The 19,544-nt window shown below is 52.0% G+C and overlaps 1 protein-coding gene across 4 annotated transcripts in view; it reads right to left on the bottom strand.

Moving 5' to 3' along the window:
* The window catches only part of Adamtsl2 (ADAMTS-like 2), a 29,646-nt gene extending 11,298 nt beyond the window's left edge, over positions 1-18,348 (bottom strand). For 2 of the 4 annotated variants that reach the window (XR_003953747.1, XM_006498439.4), the window contains exons 1-11: positions 18,111-18,348; positions 15,890-15,980; positions 15,160-15,302; positions 14,409-14,484; positions 13,586-13,688; positions 12,762-12,907; positions 12,510-12,633; positions 10,393-10,473; positions 7,925-8,100; positions 3,794-4,151; positions 1,912-2,281 (exon numbers count right to left, since the gene is read on the bottom strand). Coding sequence is in view for 3 of the 4 variants with exons in the window: in XM_006498439.4 (XP_006498502.1) it covers positions 1,912-2,281; positions 3,794-4,151; positions 7,925-8,100; positions 10,393-10,473; positions 12,510-12,633; positions 12,762-12,907; positions 13,586-13,688; positions 14,409-14,484; positions 15,160-15,302; positions 15,890-15,979 (1,667 nt within the window). In the remaining variant the exon portion in view is untranslated. The remainder of the gene's footprint in view (positions 1-1,911; positions 2,282-3,793; positions 4,152-7,924; positions 8,101-10,392; positions 10,474-12,509; positions 12,634-12,761; positions 12,908-13,585; positions 13,689-14,408; positions 14,485-15,159; positions 15,303-15,889; positions 15,981-18,110) is intronic. The other 2 variants (XM_030252238.1, NM_029981.2) reach the window with 2 other exon arrangements.
* Positions 18,349-19,544: the final 1,196 nt, after the last annotated feature.

Raw genomic sequence — 19,544 nt, 5'->3', positions numbered from 1 at the left:
CAGTACCACCTTTCACAGGACTTAAATGGACCAGACTCTTTCCTGGGGACCACAGTCACTCGAGAACTGTGGATGTTATAGGCCATTACATTCTAAAAGCCATTCAGTGTGAATCTATGGTAGAGACATCTGTAAGGACTGTTAGTCAAGTGGGTAAGAATTGCGCCTGCATTTGGCTCAGATTGGCTCTTGTCTCCCGAGAGAGTGCTCTGGAGACGAACACTACCCTGCTGTCCTGATAGCACGTCACGCTCTGAGAACCCAGGAAATGATCTACCCACAGGAGCCTCAGTCATGAGTTTACTGATGTGACTCCATGAATTCTCAAGGGGAGGGTGGGGGCAGGAAAGGAGGGAGGCTAGGGCCTGGGCCACCTCTCCTGGGCCTCAAACTGGTCCTTAAGCCAGGCTCTGTGCAGGGAAAGCTCTGCCTTCTTCTCTGCTTATAAACAAAGCTTCAACACTGAGGGGAGGGGAAGGGCGTCTCAAAGCAAAAGATCCTAGCCCTGAGCTCCCAGTGGGACCCACTCACAGCACCAACTGAGGGTGGGCCAAACCCCTCAGGGGGAGAAAACTGGGGAGAAGAGTTTATCCTTTAAGGCTCGACCCAGATAACACTGGAGCTGCCTGGGCCCCTGACACTGCCTTGAGCAGCCTTAAATTCCTCCCAAAAAAACAAAAAGAGAGAAGATGTGCTTGGTGTGGAAGCCTCCATCTTTATATAATTACACACTTCTCAGCCACAGCCTGCATGACTCATCCCTGACTCAAGAGCTAGCCGCCAGGTTCAAAATAACCCTTTGGATTTTAAGCTCTAAAGGTATTTCTGGAGGGGCTGTCTACACCCACTCTCCGGCACGTGTGGGGTGCTGGGTGCTGCTTAGATCACAGTGCGTACCTATCAGGTTTTCTTGCTGGAAGGTGCACCAAAAGTGCCACACCCTGGAAACCATCACCACCCCAATATGGAAGAGCCCTTTCCTCAGCGGTGATGGTTTCTGAGACACCGGTGGCCACTTTTCTGGGTTCTTGCCCAGTGCCTGGCGGGACACAGGCTCCTGAAATCCCCAGAGAGCAGAGCTCTGAAATGACTGTTTGTTTATAAATGAACCAGAAATTCTCTTCCTACCACCCTCCAGGCTTCAGAGTGTGCCTTTGCATCCCAGACGCCTGATCCCAAAGTGTCTGGTGACAGCCCCTCCCGGGATTGTTTGAAGCCTCTCTAGAAGATGAAAATAGCCCTTCCTTTCTAGGCTGTCCCTTTGATTTCACCGGCTCCCGGAGCAGACTTGACTTCCTATGTTTGGACAACACTCGGAGATGTGGCTATTTCGGCTTGGTAGTTTCCCCCATGGCCTCCCTCAGCCCATTATCTCCCCAGACCATCTTTGGTCCCCACCAGCAGCATCCTTTGATGGCAGTCGGTTGGGCATCTCACTGAGCTGCACTTTTCTGAGTGCTGACAACCTGTTTTAATGACTTGACTCTAGGAATCCAGTCTGTCCCACAGGGCTAAGGGGGCAAGGGAAAGAACAGATGGACGCTTTGGAATGTGGCTTAGGGATTCTGGACTATGTGGCTGCTAGTCCCTTCTCAGCTCCTTCCCAAGAGCCTAACACTCATGGTAGTTGTGAGCACTCCCTGCTCTATGCATAAAAAACGTTGAGTCCATCCCAGCATCAGAAGTCTGTTAGCAACATGGTTCCCATTTAGGACATTTAGATCTGGGGACATTTGGACTGTCAACCTTTTAGAAAGATACGTAACAATCCAGACTCACAACCTCATGTCAGATTCACTTACCCGTGCTTTCCCACTTATCTCCAGGCTCCTGGCCCTTCTAGCTAGATCCCTCTACAATGACTCCTACTCCATAGGGCAGTAAGATAGGGCAAGGAGAAGTGCCTCTTACCTTGCCTTGTGAGTCCTGTTCCCAGCCAAGTTGGGGGGGCTGGCACTGGTGTTGGGGAATGGGGCCTCAGAGGAGGTGTTGATCCTGTCACTGCTCAGCTCCAGGTAAGACCCATTGATCAAGTAGGCAGCAGGCCCCTCATTCTCCTCATAATCCACATAGAGGCTCTCAGCTGGGGAGCTTCTGGGAGCACCCTGGGCAAAGATGCTATTCATGGTCTCATTGAGTGAGAACTCTTCTGATTCAGAGCCTGTGCCCAAGAGCTGGTCGGAGATGGTGTTGGCTGAGAGAAGCTCGTGGGAGGTGAAATGGGCACTGATCTCCCGGTCATCCTTGTCCGCGGAGAAAGCTCTCCCAGTGGCATTGTGGTCTGCAGAGAGACAGGTGTTTCAACAGCCATGCTGCTCTTGTGTTGATTGTCCCTCCTACTCCCACACATTCCTGTGTGTGACAGGTGAGTTACATGAACAGGATGAATTCATGGGGCAGGGAAAAAGCAGGAGTCCCCAGATTCTTCTCCATAAGACACCAATATCATCGAATGATAGGAAACCCAATGATCACTGCAGACGGTTTGGCAGTGTCCCCAAAGCCCAGGCTCGGCTGGAAGTTCTGCATCAGATCTGGTTTGGAAAGAGGATCTTTATAGGCTCATGAAATAATATAACCTGGATTTAGGTTGAATCTTAAATGACTGGTGCGTGGCTAGGAAGAGAGAACACAGACACGTAAACCTCAAAAAGTCCAGCACAGGAAAGAAGTATGTGTGAGGCAACACACCCAGGACCCCCAGCAACATCCATTAGGCCCAGTGCTACCCAAGTGAGCCACAGGGTAGAAGAGCTGGCAGATCACTTCCTCTCTCTAAGCCCATCTCTTCCATCAGACTCAGACAGCCATATATGGTTCACCCTCAGCAAATGTGGGGTCTGCATCCTAAGAATCAGAGGGTGAAGGGTCCAAATATTTTGAAAAAGAATTTCATGCTGTCTGGGTCTGGTGGCGTACAGCTTTAATCCTAGCACTGGGAAGGCAAAGGCAGAGACAGATGGATGTCTTATGAATTTGAGACCAGTCTGGTTTACACAGCAAGTTCTAGTCTCACAGAAGGAGGAGAAGGAAGGGGAAGAGGAGGAGAAGAAAGAGAAGAAGGAGGAGGAGGAGGAGGAGGAGGAGGAGGAAGACTTATATCTATATTAAGCAGATTTTGACAGTTAATATTGATTGTCAACTTAACAGGCTCTAGAGTCACCAAGGCGACAAGCTTTCTACACTTGTCTATGAGGAGTTATCTAGATTAGGTCAATTGAGACAGTGAACACCAGCTTCCTTTCTCTCCCTCTGCTTCCTGACTGCAGGTGCAACGTGACCCACTGCCTTAAGCTCCTGCCGCCATGATGGAAAGTATCTCCTGGGATTGGGAGCCAAAATAAAACCTCCCCTCCTTCCTGGGGTTGCTTAGTCGGCATTTTGTCAAATCAACGAGAGAAGTATCTAACCCACTGATATACCAGTTCCATCCTGTGTCACCTTGCATTGACTTAAAGTCAATTGCTACCCACAGTACACACACACTGCATCTAGTACTGGGGTCAGCTCTGATGATCAATGCAGGTTCTCTGCAAACACAGCACAGTATACAGGGATTTGAGTAGCTAAGAAGCTGAGAATTTGGGTGTTCAAGAGCACCCTATAGCCAATCTGCAGAACTATGGCTGTATAGCTCTGACTTCACACTCTGCCTGCCCAGAGAGATGTGCAAGCAACTGAAATTCTCCTTAGCCTCTTCTGCAGACTTCAAAGAAGACCAACACTTCTCACTTGAGGCCTCTGCCCCTGCGGAGCCCAGGCCTTTCCCATACCCACTCTTCCTCTTTCTCACCTTGGAAACCCTTGCCCCTGGGAGGTCCCTCACAGACCCCACCGCTGGCTTGCTTGCACACCTCGTTGGACTCCTGGCCTCTGCTTGGACCTAGCTCCACCTCAGGGGCTGGAGGCTGAAACAGCTGGCTGTTCAGGCCCAGCCTCTCTGAGGAGGTCTGGCGGTAGAGTGAGCCATTGTGCTGCATGAAGCCCAGCAGCCTGGCACTGTCCAGCTCCTGCCGCTCGGTGCTCTCTGTGCTCTGGGAGGCTGCCTCAGAGAAGCTGTAATAGACAGGCGGCAGGTGGTGCATGTGAGGTGACTGCAGCAAGGTGTACTCGAAGGTGATAGAGGGGCTTTTGCCGTTCTGGTTCCACACCTGGGAAAGGAGAAGAAGTGAGACCCGGCTCCTGTCCTCTCTCCTTCTTAACACCCAAAAACCCTTGAGACCAAACAGCCCTGGGTACATTTCCCAAGGAATCACACCTGATCCAAGAATGTGGCCTCATGCAAATGTCCTAGGACGGCTGTGCCTTGAGACTGTGAGTGAGGCACACCAAAATGGGGAGAGGGGTAGGTCACTTTGAGAGCAGAAAATGGGGGACACACTGCATGTCACTGCCATCATGGGCCAGACATCCTAATAGCACTGGTCTCATTTTATCTACCCAGGACTTCAAGGGCCTCCAATGAGGGATCAAAATTCAGACCATGCCCCTGTCCAGGACAGCATTGAAGGGTCACCTGGTCATGAAGCTACTAGGAGATAATCAAGGCCTTTACAGAGACCACAAGTGACCTCTCCCCTAGACAGACTTCAGTGCCTTTGTTCAAAGTCACTTCCCTAAGATCTGGAAGCTGACAGTAGTGGATTTGGTGCAGGACTAACTACTCATGGGGCCATAGAGCTGCCTAGCTAGAGCACAGAGCGCAACAAGGCCCTGGAGGGTGGCAATGAACAACCCACAGAAATCTAAACAAAGCCAAGACAAGCCATAGCAGGATACCAGATAGAGAATGAGTACCATCCAGATGACATCTCAAGGGTGTCTAAGGACAGGATCAGGGACTATGGAAGGCACTTCACTGGAGCAAGATGACAAAGAGAGCCGACACCATTTCAGGCTAAGCAAATGACTGCAGGTGTGGTCAAGAAACTCTGATGCTTAAAGCTTCAGGACAGAGAAGGCAGAAGAGAAGAATGAGCCTGGGTCAGCTTCTCACCCTGCTAGGTCTGCTCCACCAGACAGAGTTAGGCTGCAGCAGTGGGACCCACTTCACAGAGAGATTTGGGTCGAGATAATTGGAAATGGTGAAATCTCAACAGCTAATGAAGCCTTAGGAGAGATGCACATAGACAGCTTCCCTTCCTAAACGTGCCCTTCCTCTGGGCCTTGCCTAGTCTCTCCTGACCACCAGACCAATATATCTGGTAAGGTTATGTCCTTTAGCCACCAGGGAAATCCTAGAGAATAGACAGTTGTTCCTGGGCCTTCAGGAGAATTGCAGCCCACCAGGAGCACCCTTACACTCTGGAACAACATGCTGGCCTGCTAACAGGGAGGGTAGAGCGAATGAGGCTCACACTGAGTGCAAATGCAAGAGGGGTAATTCAAGAGCAGGCAACTCACTGGTGACCACTTCTACCAGGAAGCCCCAGAACATTCTGCTCACAGGTGGGTGGCTGAGCAACACTGATGACATTTAGAAAGACAGTGTGGGACACCCTCCCATGGCAGGGCTGGTGGTAAGGGGTGATGGCAAGTTCTGGACTCCCCGGCAGCTGTAGATATGAGCAGGCCCTAGATTGATAAAGGTGAGCAACAGAAAACAGTAACAGAGGGGCTGGGTAGGTGACTCAGTGGTGGTAAGCACACTTGCTGTTCAAGCAAATTCAAAACCCCAGCACCCATATAAAACCTGCGTGCTTCTACAACACAACTTTTGAGGCACTGGAGCTTGCTAGGCAACCACCCGAACTGAGGTGATGAGCCTCAGGCTCAGTGAGGGACCCTGTCTCAAGAGACAGGCTAGTGAGGACAGCCCCTGAAGTTTTCTTGTGGCCTCCCAATGTGTTCACACCTCTCTCTCTTTCTCTCTCTCTCTCTCTCTCTCTCTCTCACTCTCTCTCTCTCTCTCTCTCTCTCTCTCTCTCTCTTACAGTATCTCAAGTGACAGACACAGAGTCACAGGAAACAGAAAAAGAAACACCCCACACACACCTTGGAAGTAGACACATGGGCTAAAAGGGTCCTTCTTGATTGGGATAGGCCAAGCGAGAGGAGAAGGAGGCAGAACCAGCTGTTCAGACAAGGTTATGACCCTTTCCCCCCATTTCTTGAACCAGTTTCTAGATCCGAGAATCTGCTGAAGGACAGAGGAACCCACGGTTCTCTTCTAAAGGACCAACAACTGTCTACTTACTCAACTGTTGCCTGGAGAGAAGGCTGGGCATTCTAGAGCCAGGTCTGAGTTGTCGTTGTTGGCTATGGACCCTAACTGCCATTGTTGTTGTCCTCATCATAAGCATTTGGATAAGTAGTGACAAGAGGGATGACCCAGGTCTGGCCAGGAATGTGTCTACTGGGTCCCTCATTGCTAAATGTGTAAGTGATGGTCACAGCCCTCTATTGACAGTGCTAATAAGTAAACACCCATGACATATCCAAGAGCAAATCAGAGTTACCATTGCCTCCTCTGGTATCACAGATATAATCACACCATGGCCTCAAGAACAAAAGAACAGAAAACACACTCCACATTCAGTCACACAGTTCATGTTTCCCTGACAGTGATAAAATGATCCCAGTGATCTGTCATCAGAGTACACTTGAATGCAGTAAGCCCAACCAAGCAATGACCCTTACTGAGCTTTGTATAGGTGTGGTGACTTTTCTAGAGCATGTTAACATGGCCTTGGGTTGAACACATTTGGCTCAAATGTGATAAATAGTCTCCTGCTAGTCCTCCAAGAGCAGTTTCCATCTACCTGGGTGAATCATAGCATCTGCACACAGCTGTGATCCAGTCACCCCATAATTCAAAATAACAGGACCATTCTATAGGACGAGACACTGTGCTGGTTCTGCAGCTTGCAATCTCTACCATGAGCAGGAATTCTTGAGGTGGCTCATTTCACACCTGGTAATATCAGTCTAGTCTGCCCAGCAAGCAACTTAAAATGTTGCCTATGCTTTATGGAACACAGTAGAGAAGGCTCTATATAGACCCAATTGGGTTGCACAGCCTGCCACTGGACTGCAGGAAGAGCAGAGATGCTTATGTGGGTAGGGTATGGAATGTGTCATGGAATTTCTGCATGTTCCAAAGATGTCTCCAGCTCAACAGAGAAGCAGACAAGTGGCCCCTGCTCAGGCAGACCTGCAACTTACAGGTAAATGACTGTATAAACCTCTCCAGATTCTCTACCTACAATATGAGGCCACAGAGCACACTGTGGTGGGAGCCAGCTTTCTTGGAGAATGTCAGAATTGCTCATTTGTGTGTCCATGGATCTGGGGTGAGAAGCTACAGTGGCTTGCACTCCTTGATGCCAACTGTGGAAAAACACTAGCCATACAACAAGTCCAAACTCTGCCCTGCCTGCTGTTCAGAGCCCTGAGAATCCAGGGCAGGAAGTGGCCAAAAGCACCCCCAAAACTGTGTACCAATGGAGGTAGTATAATCTTGTGCACCGATGAAGGTAGTACAACCTTGTGTACTGATAGAGGTAGTACAACCTTGAGGGACAAAAAGACTCAACTGAAAAATAAGGCCAGCCACCTGTCCTTAGATTTCCATGAGGTTCCCAATGATCACAGAATGGGATGGCATAGAACAACAGTTCTGAATGGATGGATGGATGGATGGATGGATGGATGGATGGATGGATGGATGAATGAGAGAGGGAGTAAGCAAATGAATGGATAGATGAATTAATGAATTAATGGGAGACAAAGTAAATGAACTAAAGTCTGAGTGAATAAATGAATGAGAAAGCTAACAGTGATTAGATGAATGAATGAACAACCCCTTACCCCTACCACAGACTGCAGCAATATGGCTGCATTCAGGGCCCTCAAGCCCCCACCTGTAACTGGATTCTGGGAAGCCACTACCCCCACCATCTCTGAAAGCCTGTGGCATACGCACCATGACATTCAGGCCCTGGTTGGTGGGCCCCTGTGCCACTATATACTCGATGCCAGTCTCATAGACATCCATGGGCCGTCGGTACTTGACCACTGTGCCAGCAATGTTGAAGTTCTTGGGGCTGTCCACTTTGTAGTTGCCATTGAAGAAGTAGAAACCAGCTTCATCTGCAAGGGCTGAAAGAATAAAAATCACTGAGTCACATGGGCTAGACGGGCCAAGCAGAAAGGAGAGAGAAACAGGGAGGAGTCAGCATACAGGCTCCAAGAAGGGTGGCCAGCCATGCCCTCCCTCTCCAAAATGACCCAAAGACAGGAAATTCAATGTCACAGAGGATCAGACAGACACTGTGCCTGGGGCCAGCATGTGGCCCTGGCCAGTGAAAACCTAAGAGACACAAACACTTTCCTATCAGTTTAAAACAAACAACCACAGGCCAGTCTGGGTGGTTGGAAGAGCCAACAGGGAAGGCTGACCCTGCCCTTCTGTCTGTCTCAGATGAGCCAAAAGGATTGAAAGGTAATGAGCTAGAGCCATGGCCAAGTGGCCAGTCTGGACCAGGCGAGTCTATAGCTGTGAACAACAGGTACCAGCCAGATTCTAGACAAGAAAGCACAAACTGACAAGGACTCTGGTTGTAGTACCAACTGCAGCTAAGAAGGGACCTCAGTACCTCTTCCAGGGTCCACAGAGAGTGACACTTTAGTGTGTCCTGGCTAGTGTACAATGCTCTCCAGAAGTCTTTTCCTGGGACCACTCCAAGCTGACCAGCCCTGCCCTTCTTGTAGAAACAACAGCATTCAGTGGTCTGCCTTTACTGTTGCCCAATTAATCTGTTTATCCTGCTGGGCTTAACACCTCCCGGGGACCCAATCAGGCAAGAGCAGAGCCTGCACACGTTCTCTCACCATTTCCCTTAGGCAGGTGACTGGACACTTTTCAGGACATGGCCGGAGGCAACTGAAAGTTAGAACCAGAAAGGAATATGCCCAAGACACTCTGACAGCCCATTTCCCAGATGCCCCGTCGTCAAACACTGGCCTGGAAGCTGGCCTTTCCTGAAGCTATGGGGGATAAGTAAAGGTTCTCTGAGCCTGAGAGCTGGGGAAGAAGGGGAGGAGGCAGTCTCAGTGCTGGGGGACATTCTGTCTTCTAGAGGGTGTCCTTAAAGCCGGTTCCAGGAACTGGCCCGCCAGAGACGCGAGCGTCGTTTCCAAAGGCCCTGATGCAATCCAAGCAGAGGAGCCGGGGCAATTAATTTATTATCAGACAGACGCAACAAGCAGGACGCGTCTGAAAAATGCCTTTAACGTAATAGCGTCAGAACGGAGCGTCAGGTCCAAGTCCGGCTGGGGCCTGGCTGTCCCAACTCAGCTGCCAGATCTGTGCCCAGGGTTCAGCTCAGGGCCCACATCCAGAACCTGTTTCCTGACAGCGAGGCCCTTCCTTCCTGATGCTTTCCCAGCCCTTGCTATTTCCAGTGTCTGCTTCAAGAATGAGAACTTTGCAGCCAGCTCAGAAAACACAACGTCTCCTGGCCTCCCTGCAGCCTTAGTGAGCTAGCAGACAGCAGAGCCACTGGCCTGGCTGGAGGCCTGGCTCTCCATGCTCAGCCCACAGATGTCCCCAGCAGTGTGGGCCCAGAGCCAGCCATGTGCAAACTTGCTGGGGTTGGGCCTGATGCTGCGCTCAATCTGAGGACACACACACACACATACACACACACACATACACACACACACACACACACACACACACACACACACACACCCCTTTTCTATATCCCTAGAGCAGACCTCTGTCCTGCTAAAGTACATGAGGTATGGGAGGCAAGACAGGTGGGTGATGGAACTCTGTGTTAAGACCAAGGCGAAGTTCATTTTGGAGAACTGCTCGGTAAGACTGAGCCCATGGCAGAATGGCTCACAGGTACCTGCCCATATGGTGCGTCAGTCACCAGGTCATGGCAGCTCTCCAGGTTCACACACCACCCATGCAGAATGTCATCAAGGTGGGGCCTCACCACCATGCTAGTGCATCCATAGCCTGTCCCACATAGCCACTTCCATCCTAGAGTGTCACCTCCCTCAGGAAACTGGGCATGGTCATCGTGACACTACAGATAGACTGTGATAAATCCTTCCTCAGCAGCTCCTGGCCTTAGACCTCTCGGTGCTGTGGCTCAGTCCTCAAATAGACCCTACCTCTGGCTCCCTGGATTATGTCTGGACCAGGTTCTCTAGTGATAGAGAACTCACTGCCTGATCTCACACCCTGGCTCTTGTCCAGCACCTCTAAGGACAATTCCATACAAAGGATGACATCGGGGACCCCCTTCCCAACAGCTGGCTGCATCGCTGCCTCCCGCAGCTGTGCCTGGCCACCTGGATTGTTCCATTCCTCAATTAAGAGAGCGAAGGTCAGGTGCCCTTCTCTGTCCATATGCATCCTCAGATTCACCTACGCACCCAGCACATCTGCTGACTTCTTCCTCTCCACAATCTGGATATCCCGGGCACCAGCTGGAATATGGGTCACCAAGGAGTAACCTGTGGGCATAGGAACATATGTAAGCAAAGCCAGGGATGGCAGTACAGAGAAGGAGCTGCCATTTCTCCTCTGCAAAGCCACTTCTTGGCATCAGTGCCATCTCTGAGCTCTGTAAAGGGTACCTGCATAGGGCTTGTTCCTGCCATAGTCAACGCTCATGGCACTGGAAGGCCCAACCTCTTCCATCTTATCATAACATCTCGTTAACAGCTAAGGCTTGATGCATCCACACAGAGAGGCTCAAATAGAAGCCGACACCCTACAAGGGCTACTGTCCACATGCCTGGGCTGTAAGAGGGCACTGCCAGCAGCTCAGACCCCATCATCCAGGCAGGGAGCTGCCAGTGGAGGGAGACCTGGCCAAAAACAGTTAATAAGAACAGAGCCATCTCCTGGCAGAAGAGGGAGGTCTCAGAAGGAGGAAGTTGGTGTTGCTTTCCTGAATCTCCTATAGAAGGCTGCAGAGTCCACATTCAAGCCACCCCCAGGCCAGATGATCCTGCCTTGGCCATGACCTCACCCTACCTTACAGGTACTTAAAGATTGTGCCCTGACAGTGTCTCACATTGGGTTCTTTGGAAACCAGGGCGAGGGGCTCTGATTTGTAGCACTGAGCCATTTATGTGTGCACACTACCCCCATTGTAGCAGACTGAGGGCAATGCCCATGTAGTGAGAAGAGGAAACCGGTTCATGAAGGCCTGGCCTTCTAGAAGACAAAATACTGATTGAGACCAAAGTGTTTACTTTGCTGAGATAGGGTCCCTCCATGTGACAGCAGCTGACCTAGAACTTGTTATGTAGATCATGGTAGCCTTGAACTTGCAGTGATCCTCCTGCCTCTGTCTCCCAAGTGCTGGGATTGCAGGCATGCACCACTACACCTGGATCTAATTTTTAAATCAGCAAGTGGTTTCCAAGACTCCTGAGCAGCTAACATTGACTCCCAGGAACTTCAGGATAAGGACTGGCTTTGAGCTTGGTCAGGGACCTAGGACCTGTCAGGGCAGATGTGCAGCTCTGCAGCTAGAACCCAGGGTCCAGCTGCCCAGGTTGAAACCCAGGGCCTTAGAATTTCAGGTCACCTTAATCATTTGCTCTCTCTGCAGATCTGGGCAACAGTAGCAGCAATTGCCTTGTAGCAATGTCTCCAGGCGTGAGTGAGTTAATGCTGTCCAGACCTGGCTCTGTGCCTGGTTGGGGAAACACTCAGCAGAATTAGTGGGATCATTTTCACATCAGCCCCAGCCTCCTCAGAGGGAGCTCCAGTAGGAGCCCTGTCTAGTGGGCCGTGTATAGCCTGTGGCATCTGACAGAAGCTCTCAGGGGGAGGCACTTCTTGACCTCTGATGCCTAACTTCATCTCTTGGGGGCCTCCTATGGGACTATTGGAGTCCACACTAATTCTATGATCACCCCTCATGTCACCAAGACTTGTTGGCCTCCTAGGCCCTCCAGTGGTCTCAATAGGATTCTCTTGCCTCCCTGGGGGAGTTTGAGCAGGCATTTCCCACACTTGGCCTCAGTTTCCCCATCTGATAAGTGGATTTCAAGTCGCCCTCTGTAATAACTTAGTTTGACTCCACACATACTTCTTGGGACACAGCAATGCATTTGGCTAAGTACTGACTATCACAAGTGATGCATGGAGGTCTGTCTCATGCACAGCTCCCAAACGTGAGGCTTGGGCCAGAGCCAGATGCAAACACAAGGTCAACAAACACAACACTAGAGAGGAGAGTCTCAGGATGAACCCAGAAGCTAGCACATCCAGAGTCGAATCTCACACACGCCAGGACTTGTGCCCCAGTTTTCCCCTTCAGGGCATTTGGTCCTCCATGAAGGCTACCTCAGAGTGTCCTCTGGTGTGCAAGTGATGTAAAGAGCCCCTTTTATTGCCAGTAGGAGGGAGTCTTACACCTCTGCCTGGGCCTGGGTGGGCATGAAAGGACCCGTGAGAGGAAGTGGCTGATGATGGAAACCTTGTGGGAGGCAGGGATACGCCCACCCATCCAAGCCGCCACACCTGCCCTTACCAAGATGATTGTTGCCCTTTCGGTAGTTGCCTGTCACGTGGGTGCAGCTGCTCCCGTCCCCCTGGCAGACACCACACTTGTCCAGCGTGTGGGTGGAGAAGAGTACTCCATCACAGCCAATGGGCTGCAAGAAGCAATGAGAGAGGCTGCTGAGAGGGCGCTGTGGCTGGCTATACAGGGGGGCCACTGTCTCTGACAGGCAGGGTGGCCAGCAGTGAGAACAGCCATACTTTTGGTACAATGTTTAACAACCTCACATTTTCCAGACACGCAAACCCCTCTCAGGTCGGTGAGCTTGCAGGAAGTGCCGTCTCGGGCCGGCACCGTGAGCTGCCGTTGGCCGTCCACGGTGCTGCAGTGTAGGTCGCATGGCTTACTGGAGATGTGCACGTAGTCATCTGGAGGGAGGTGGGAGGAGACGGGGCATCAGGAAAGGGGGTGCCAGATTCACCCTCTCCTACTGAGATAGCACCCTTCCCACTACATGGATGGAGAAAGTGAGGCTTGCAAAGAAAGGACCTGACAAAGTATTGGTAACAGAAATGAATGAGGCACGGATCATCTGGCCTGGCCCAAGCTCTGAGTTCTAAAGTCTGCCTCCTTGTGAGAGGGCATCATACTTGCTATCCACACTAGGAACTGAACACATCAGCACGTGTGCTGAATTCAGAGAGAACATTTACAGTGTACCTGAAAAATGTGTTTCTTCTTTCTGTGGGGAGAGCGGGGGAGGTAGAAAGGTGGGCAAGGAACAGCAAGCCTGTTCCTGGTCCCACAGGACCTTGGCCAGTCCTCGTTTAGGATTGTCTGGGCTGATTCCTGTCCAAGCTCTGGGGACAGTGGGAGAGTCTTGACCTCAGAGGCCAGCCTTGCAGGAAACTCAGCTCTGTAATCTGTCAGTGGTGATGTCATGGGTCATGGGGGAGGGAGAGGACGGACCTCCAGACCCTTTTCTAGAGAAATGGGGTTAGCTCTGAGCTCTGAACATGGCCACAGTAGGCTTTAGCAGGTCCTGGCTCTAAGCCTGACCTATCCCACACTCCCACCAGCAGAGCTCATTCCTGAGGCTCAGGTACCCGGGTAAAGGGGCTTCCACTGGTACGCCCGGCCGTCATACACACGGGAGTTGAAGGAGACACACTGCTCTTCACGGAAGCTCCTCCCATCCGGTGGACACTCCTGAAAGAAGAAGGCAGGCCGGCTCCAGGGGAGGCTGAGCAGGAAATGGCTATGACCAGATGACCCTTGGGGGCCACAGTTCATTCCAAGCTGGAGTCTAAACTGGGTTAGAGGCTGTCTCCTTGAGGAGCTCATGGATGTCTACTGAATCCTATCTAGGACAAGCCATGAGCTCCCCTTCAGCTCTCACATCCCACGGGTGTGCTCACAAAGACAGACTTGGAGCAGCTCAGCCAGGCACACCAATCAAGGCTGGGAGCACTGGCACCTCGACCACCACACCCTGTGGCTCCTGGAAAGGCAGCTAAGTTTCAGACTGACTTTGGTCCCTTAGAGAGTGTTCTCAGAACTCACGCATAACCCACGCCTCTCCCCAAACTTCTGCCACCTTGGGGTCCAGCCAAGGCCAATGAAAAAGTGCACACAGCTACACCTGAGAGTTGGGGCAAGAGAGGCGTAGGGTAGCTATCCACCAAGGCTGCTTCACAGGTATGAAGAGATGGCAGCTTTTGTGGCTGTCTGGTGTTCAAATTTCCAAGGCTATGGGACTATAGTAGGAGAATGCACTAAGAGTTCAAGAAACAGATAGGAGTCCAAGACATCCTACCAAAGGGGAGACAACACGCAGCTTTGAGCGCCCAAAGGACTTAGCGTGAGCCTGGGCATCAGCCAGCCTAAACAACAGGATGCCATGGTCCAAGGGCAAGACTGGGGCCTCACCTGCACTCTGCAGAGCTGGTACCGTTTGGACGTGCCCACACAGGTCCTGTTCCCTGTGCCTGGAACAGACTTCCTCCTGGTGGGAAAATGTGGTACTGAACTAGGGCTGGGTGGCCAGCTGTGGATCCCGATACCTGTTCAGCCATGGACTAGCTTCCAGTAGCCTCCCTGGCTCATAGGATGGCATCTGATCCCACTCTGACTTCCCAGCACCCGTAACAGAATTGTACTGTACAGAACCAATGAGTAACATCCATGTTTGCTGAGGCTAACATGCAAATACATGTGGTGCTAACATGCAAATACATGTGGTGTCATGTGTGCCCAGAATCAGGAGCTGGCTTCATCATGCTCTTCACATGAAACCACAGATGAGGAAACTGGTGTTCAGAGAGGTTAAGTGCCCTGTCCAAGGTCACACAGCTTAGAAAGAGCAGAAATAAGACTCAAACCCAAGTCCCTCTGAAAGCAAAGGCTCTTAGCACCTTGCCCTGTGCTCTTCCATGCTTCAGAAGACACGGGGTCTTGCTCCTCAGTGGCAAAGCCCTATAAACAGTCCTTGCTTTCTGATACTCCCTCTCCAGCACCCCAGAAAACCATTGTTAAGGACTTGTCAGAAGCTCTCTGCCCAGTGGATGCCTACGGGAAGAGAAGCCTGCGTACATCAAATGTGAGCCCAGAGGAAAAGCCACCAGGCCACTGGCCAGGCTGCCTCTCCCCACGCACCTTTGGGGGTTTCTGGTGAACTCACCTCTGTTGAAGGCAGTGGCGCTCCTGGGATGTCACCCCGCCCCCACAACTGCGGGAACATGCTGTCCACTTGGTCCACTCCCCCCACCAGTAGGCAGTGGTGTCAGCACCTCCCTCTAGGCTGTTGGATGTGGGGCTGTTGTCCTGGGTAAAAAGCACCCCCCAATAGTAAGGAGAGACTCAACCATAACAGAAGAAACCTGAAGATGCAGCTGAGGGGAAAGAGGATGAGGCAGCTTCCTATTGGACTGGTGGGCGGGTCTCTCAGATGGCTGGAGAGAACTCCATTGATGAGCACATGTGCCCCCATCTAAGGGCTGAGCATTTTTGGATTTAGCTGGTACCTGAGGCATATCTAACTTGTCTTGCTTTCTCCCTCACGGCCCACACTTCATCTGCACTTGCAGGCTCGCCCCATACACACCTCCTGTCCACATGCCTTATACTAGGCCCTTGCTGGAAAGAGAGACACCAGACACATGTCACTCTCTAGCGAGCTGGTCAGGGACTCAGGGATGGCCAGAGTCCCAGGTCAGGGGCTGGTCTGACCAACACCCTGAACAAGTTTCTGGAGCCAAATCGAACATCAATACCCCTGGGCATGACCCTTGCTACACAGCCCTCCAAAGTCAGCCCACTCCAGTATGAGCTCAACACCTAGCTGAGAAGCATGTTGGGGGGGTTGTAGGGGGGGGGGAACAATAATGACTGGACAATGGCATACTACTCACGGAAGCCTCCGTAGGTGCCGCACCCCCAGCCACAACTGCTACAGCCAGCAAGGACCAAGCCCAGTGTGGATGCTGCCGTCTGCCATCCATCCTACGAAGCAAGACCCCGTCACTACCAGGTCAGGCTCTGCTTTGGAGATAAGCTCTCTGGTTCTTCCAGTGTTTCAAGTGGTAAGGTTATCTGGCATCCTATGGTAGTGGCTGCCATGTGAGAGGGACCGAGCCATCCATCTGGGCTCAGCAAGCAGCTTGGTAAGTAATTACAGATGTCTGCCCTGCTTAGGCACAAAGGGATGGTGTGAATGCCAAGTCTGAGCCACCCTTCATCTGAGGGCCTCTGCCAAGCTTTGCCCCTGGAGAATGTCTGTGGAGAACAGAGACAACTCAGGAGACTGGAAGAAGCCCAGCCTGGCAGAGTGGTCATTGTGAAGAGAGCTATTAACCAGGTTCAGCCCACTGTCTAGTTTGGATCGCCTTGGGAGTTTTACCTGCTTTACATCGGTTATAGATGGGATACCCTCCTTCTTCTTGAGCAATGGCAGCCTTCCCTTCCCAGAGGAATCCTCACAGCCAGGTATCCAGCAATCTGGTCCTCAGGTGCAACACAGCTCAGGGGTCTGGGCCCTCCTCTCTCTCTTTTTTATTAGATATTTTCTTTATTTACATTTCAAATGCTATCCTGAAAGTCCCCTATACCCTCCCCCCCACCGCCCTGCTCCCCTATCCACCCACTCCTACTTCTTGGCCCTGGCATTCCCCTGTACTGGGCATATAAAGTTTGCAAGACCAAGGGGCCTCTCTTCCCAATGATGGCCAACTAGGCCATCTTCTGCTACATATGCAGCTAGAGACATGAGCTCCGGGGTACTGGTTAGTTCATATTGTTGTTCCACCTATAGGGTTGCAGACCCCTTCAGCTCCTTGGGTACTTTCTCTAGCTTCTCCATTAGGGGCCCTGTGTTCCATCCTATAGATGACTGTGAGCATCCACTTCTGTATTTGCCAGGCACTGGCATAGCCTCATACAAGACAGCTATAACAGGGTCCCTTCAGCAAAATTTTGCTGGCATATGCAATATTGTCTGGGTTTGGTGGCTGATTATGGGATGGATCCCCGGGTGGGGTAGTCTCTGGATGGTAAGTCTCCATCCTTTCGTCTTAGCTCCAAACTTTGTCTCAGGGCCCTTCTCTCTTGAGAGAACAGAGATATGGAGGAGGGGCAGAAGGAGGTACAGCCTGCACCTGGCTCCTGATTCCCTTCCAACAAAACAGCCCCTCAAACCCAAACACCCACCAAGGGTTACGGTGAATCAAATCAAGAGAGCTTCCAGCCTTGCTGCTCCAACTCTCAGAATGGCTGCTGCGCACCTCAATTTAAACCCTGTCCTAGAAAGGAAGCTAATGTAGCTTGTCCCAGGTGGGTGTCATCTGCTGGTGAGTTAGACAATGGGCTTCAGAAAAAAGAGGCAGCTTGCCCAAAGCCACACAACAAGGTAGCCTACTGCCCCCTCCCCCACCACACACACACACACACACCACAGAGCAAACTTAGGGACTCAGTCGCACCCAGCAATTCCAGGGGAAGAAAGTCTGGAAATGGTCAGCACCCTCGAAGCCCTGATACCAACTGTCCTACTGTCCTACTGTCCTTCTGTCCTTCTCCCTCTCCCTTTTTTTCTCCCTCCCTCCCTCCTTCTCCTGCAGGTGTCCAGGAGCTTGGTCAGCATCACCCTTACGTCCACCCACCCCCGACACTGAAGGTCTCCATCTGAGTCCCTATTTTCACTCCAGCACAGAGTCCCCATCTCACACAGTCCCATTAGCCTCCATGGCTCCCCAGTCCCTGCTGCTGCCAAAGACAGGTGCCCAGTCAGCCTCACACTTGGTTTTCATTAAGGCTCCCAGACACTGCTGGATTCCAGCCAAGTCCAGCTCAAACAGGATCCATCTCTCCCTAGGGTCCAAAACCTTCAACAGGCCCACCACAGCATGGCTTTGCAGACCAGACAGCAACTGCTAGTACCAAGGTTGTTGCCTCAGGACCACCCTGCCACTGTGTGGCATAGGTTGTTCCCCCCTTTCTCTGTGGTTGAATACCCTCACCAGGGGCTGGGACATCCCCCGGCCCCCATTCTGAACAGCTTGGCTGGTCTGGGATAAGCTACATCTCACACCTCCCAAAGACCACAGTATGAGCAGGGACAAGTATGTAGTGGCCTACCTCACCCAGGGTCAGCAGGTTGTCCTCCTTTTAGAGAAAAGGGTGAGAGCTACTGCCAGGTGCACGGTGCAGGAAGGTGAGTGCAGAGATGTGCGGGCTCTGCCTGTCTCTGGTCCTGCTTCCCCAGCTGCCTCCCTCTCCCACTTCAAAGAGCATTCAAGGGAGGGGGTTCCCAGGAGGGGCTCTCAGCCCAGTGGCTGCTCTGTGGCCGCAGCTGCCTTTATAGCTGTCAGGCAGACGGGGAGGAACTCACACTTCCCACCGCTGCTCCCCCGCCCAGCCTGCTGGCGGCTGGCCGGGCGCACACTTTAACCCGCTCTGCTCCTCTGGAGTATGGCCAGGCTGTCCAGCTGCCTGCTGGCTGCTGCTGCCACAGTCCAGGATCAGTGAGTGAGCCTGAGACTGGCTTGCCTAGGTCCAGAGTGACTGACCCTAATGGATCAATTAGCCTGAGGTCATGTGGAGGGAGGTTGGCAGTGGTGGAGCGGAGCCCCCTTGACCCACCCATCTAACTTCAGCTTCCAGAGAAGGCTGGAAACCATGTGATGTCCAGGCTTTCGGCTCCTGTTCACAGGGAAGACACAGAGGTCCAGACATTGCACGGGTGCAGGCCACCCTCCGTCCTTGGAAAACAGACCTGAACAACGGAGGAACTGAGATACATCCAGAGATCAACCAACCAATGGCTCCAGGGAGAGGAAGAGGTGGCTACAGCCTATCGACCAGATGTCTAGGAAGATCGTCGGCACGGGGTATTCTGCAGATGTTTGGTACCAGCTTGGCTGGACCCCACAGCAGCTGGGCAGCTATTGGCAAGCAAGCAGGACTCAAGAGCTCTGTCCCTGCTGAGCTAGAGCTGAAGTCTTATGAATCCAAGAGGACTTTGGATGATGAGATGTCTGCTCTGACATTTCCTGCTCTCTGAAGCACCCCGTCCTGGAAAACAGGCACCTTCAAATGCTAAGTGATTCTGAAACAACATCCCACAAGCTGGCTGAGCCATTTCATCCATGCCTCTGTCCCTGTAGTGGGGACTGGAAGTCCTCTCCTTTTCTCTGTCCCTCCCTCTTGTCCCTCCCTCTGTGCTAGATGATAAGCTTCTTCAGCTGCCTCTTTGGGCTGCTAAGAGTGATACCCTGGGGGAAGTCTTGTGTCTGACCACCAGACCGCAGCCAAGAACAAAGCAACCAGCAAAAACCAATCAGCACCCAGCCTCTCTGTGAGGCTTGAGTCAGGTGACAAGCATCTTCATCATCTGTACTTTACCGAGGAGAAACTGAGGCTGGGAAGTGGAGTGGTCTGCTAAAGCCACCAGTCAAAGTTGTGACAGATACAGGTTGCGGCGCTGCTCTGCCACACACCCTCTCCTTCTGCCTGGTTCTTCAAAGATGCTGGCTGGCTCTCCCAGCTTAGACTGCGACAGGGGGCAGAGGG

The sequence above is a fragment of the Mus musculus genome, chromosome 2 (genome assembly GCF_000001635.26).
Source record: "Mus musculus strain C57BL/6J chromosome 2, GRCm38.p6 C57BL/6J".
Classification (NCBI taxonomy): Eukaryota; Metazoa; Chordata; class Mammalia; order Rodentia; family Muridae; genus Mus; species Mus musculus.
This window is presented reverse-complemented; position numbering and strand designations above follow the sequence as displayed.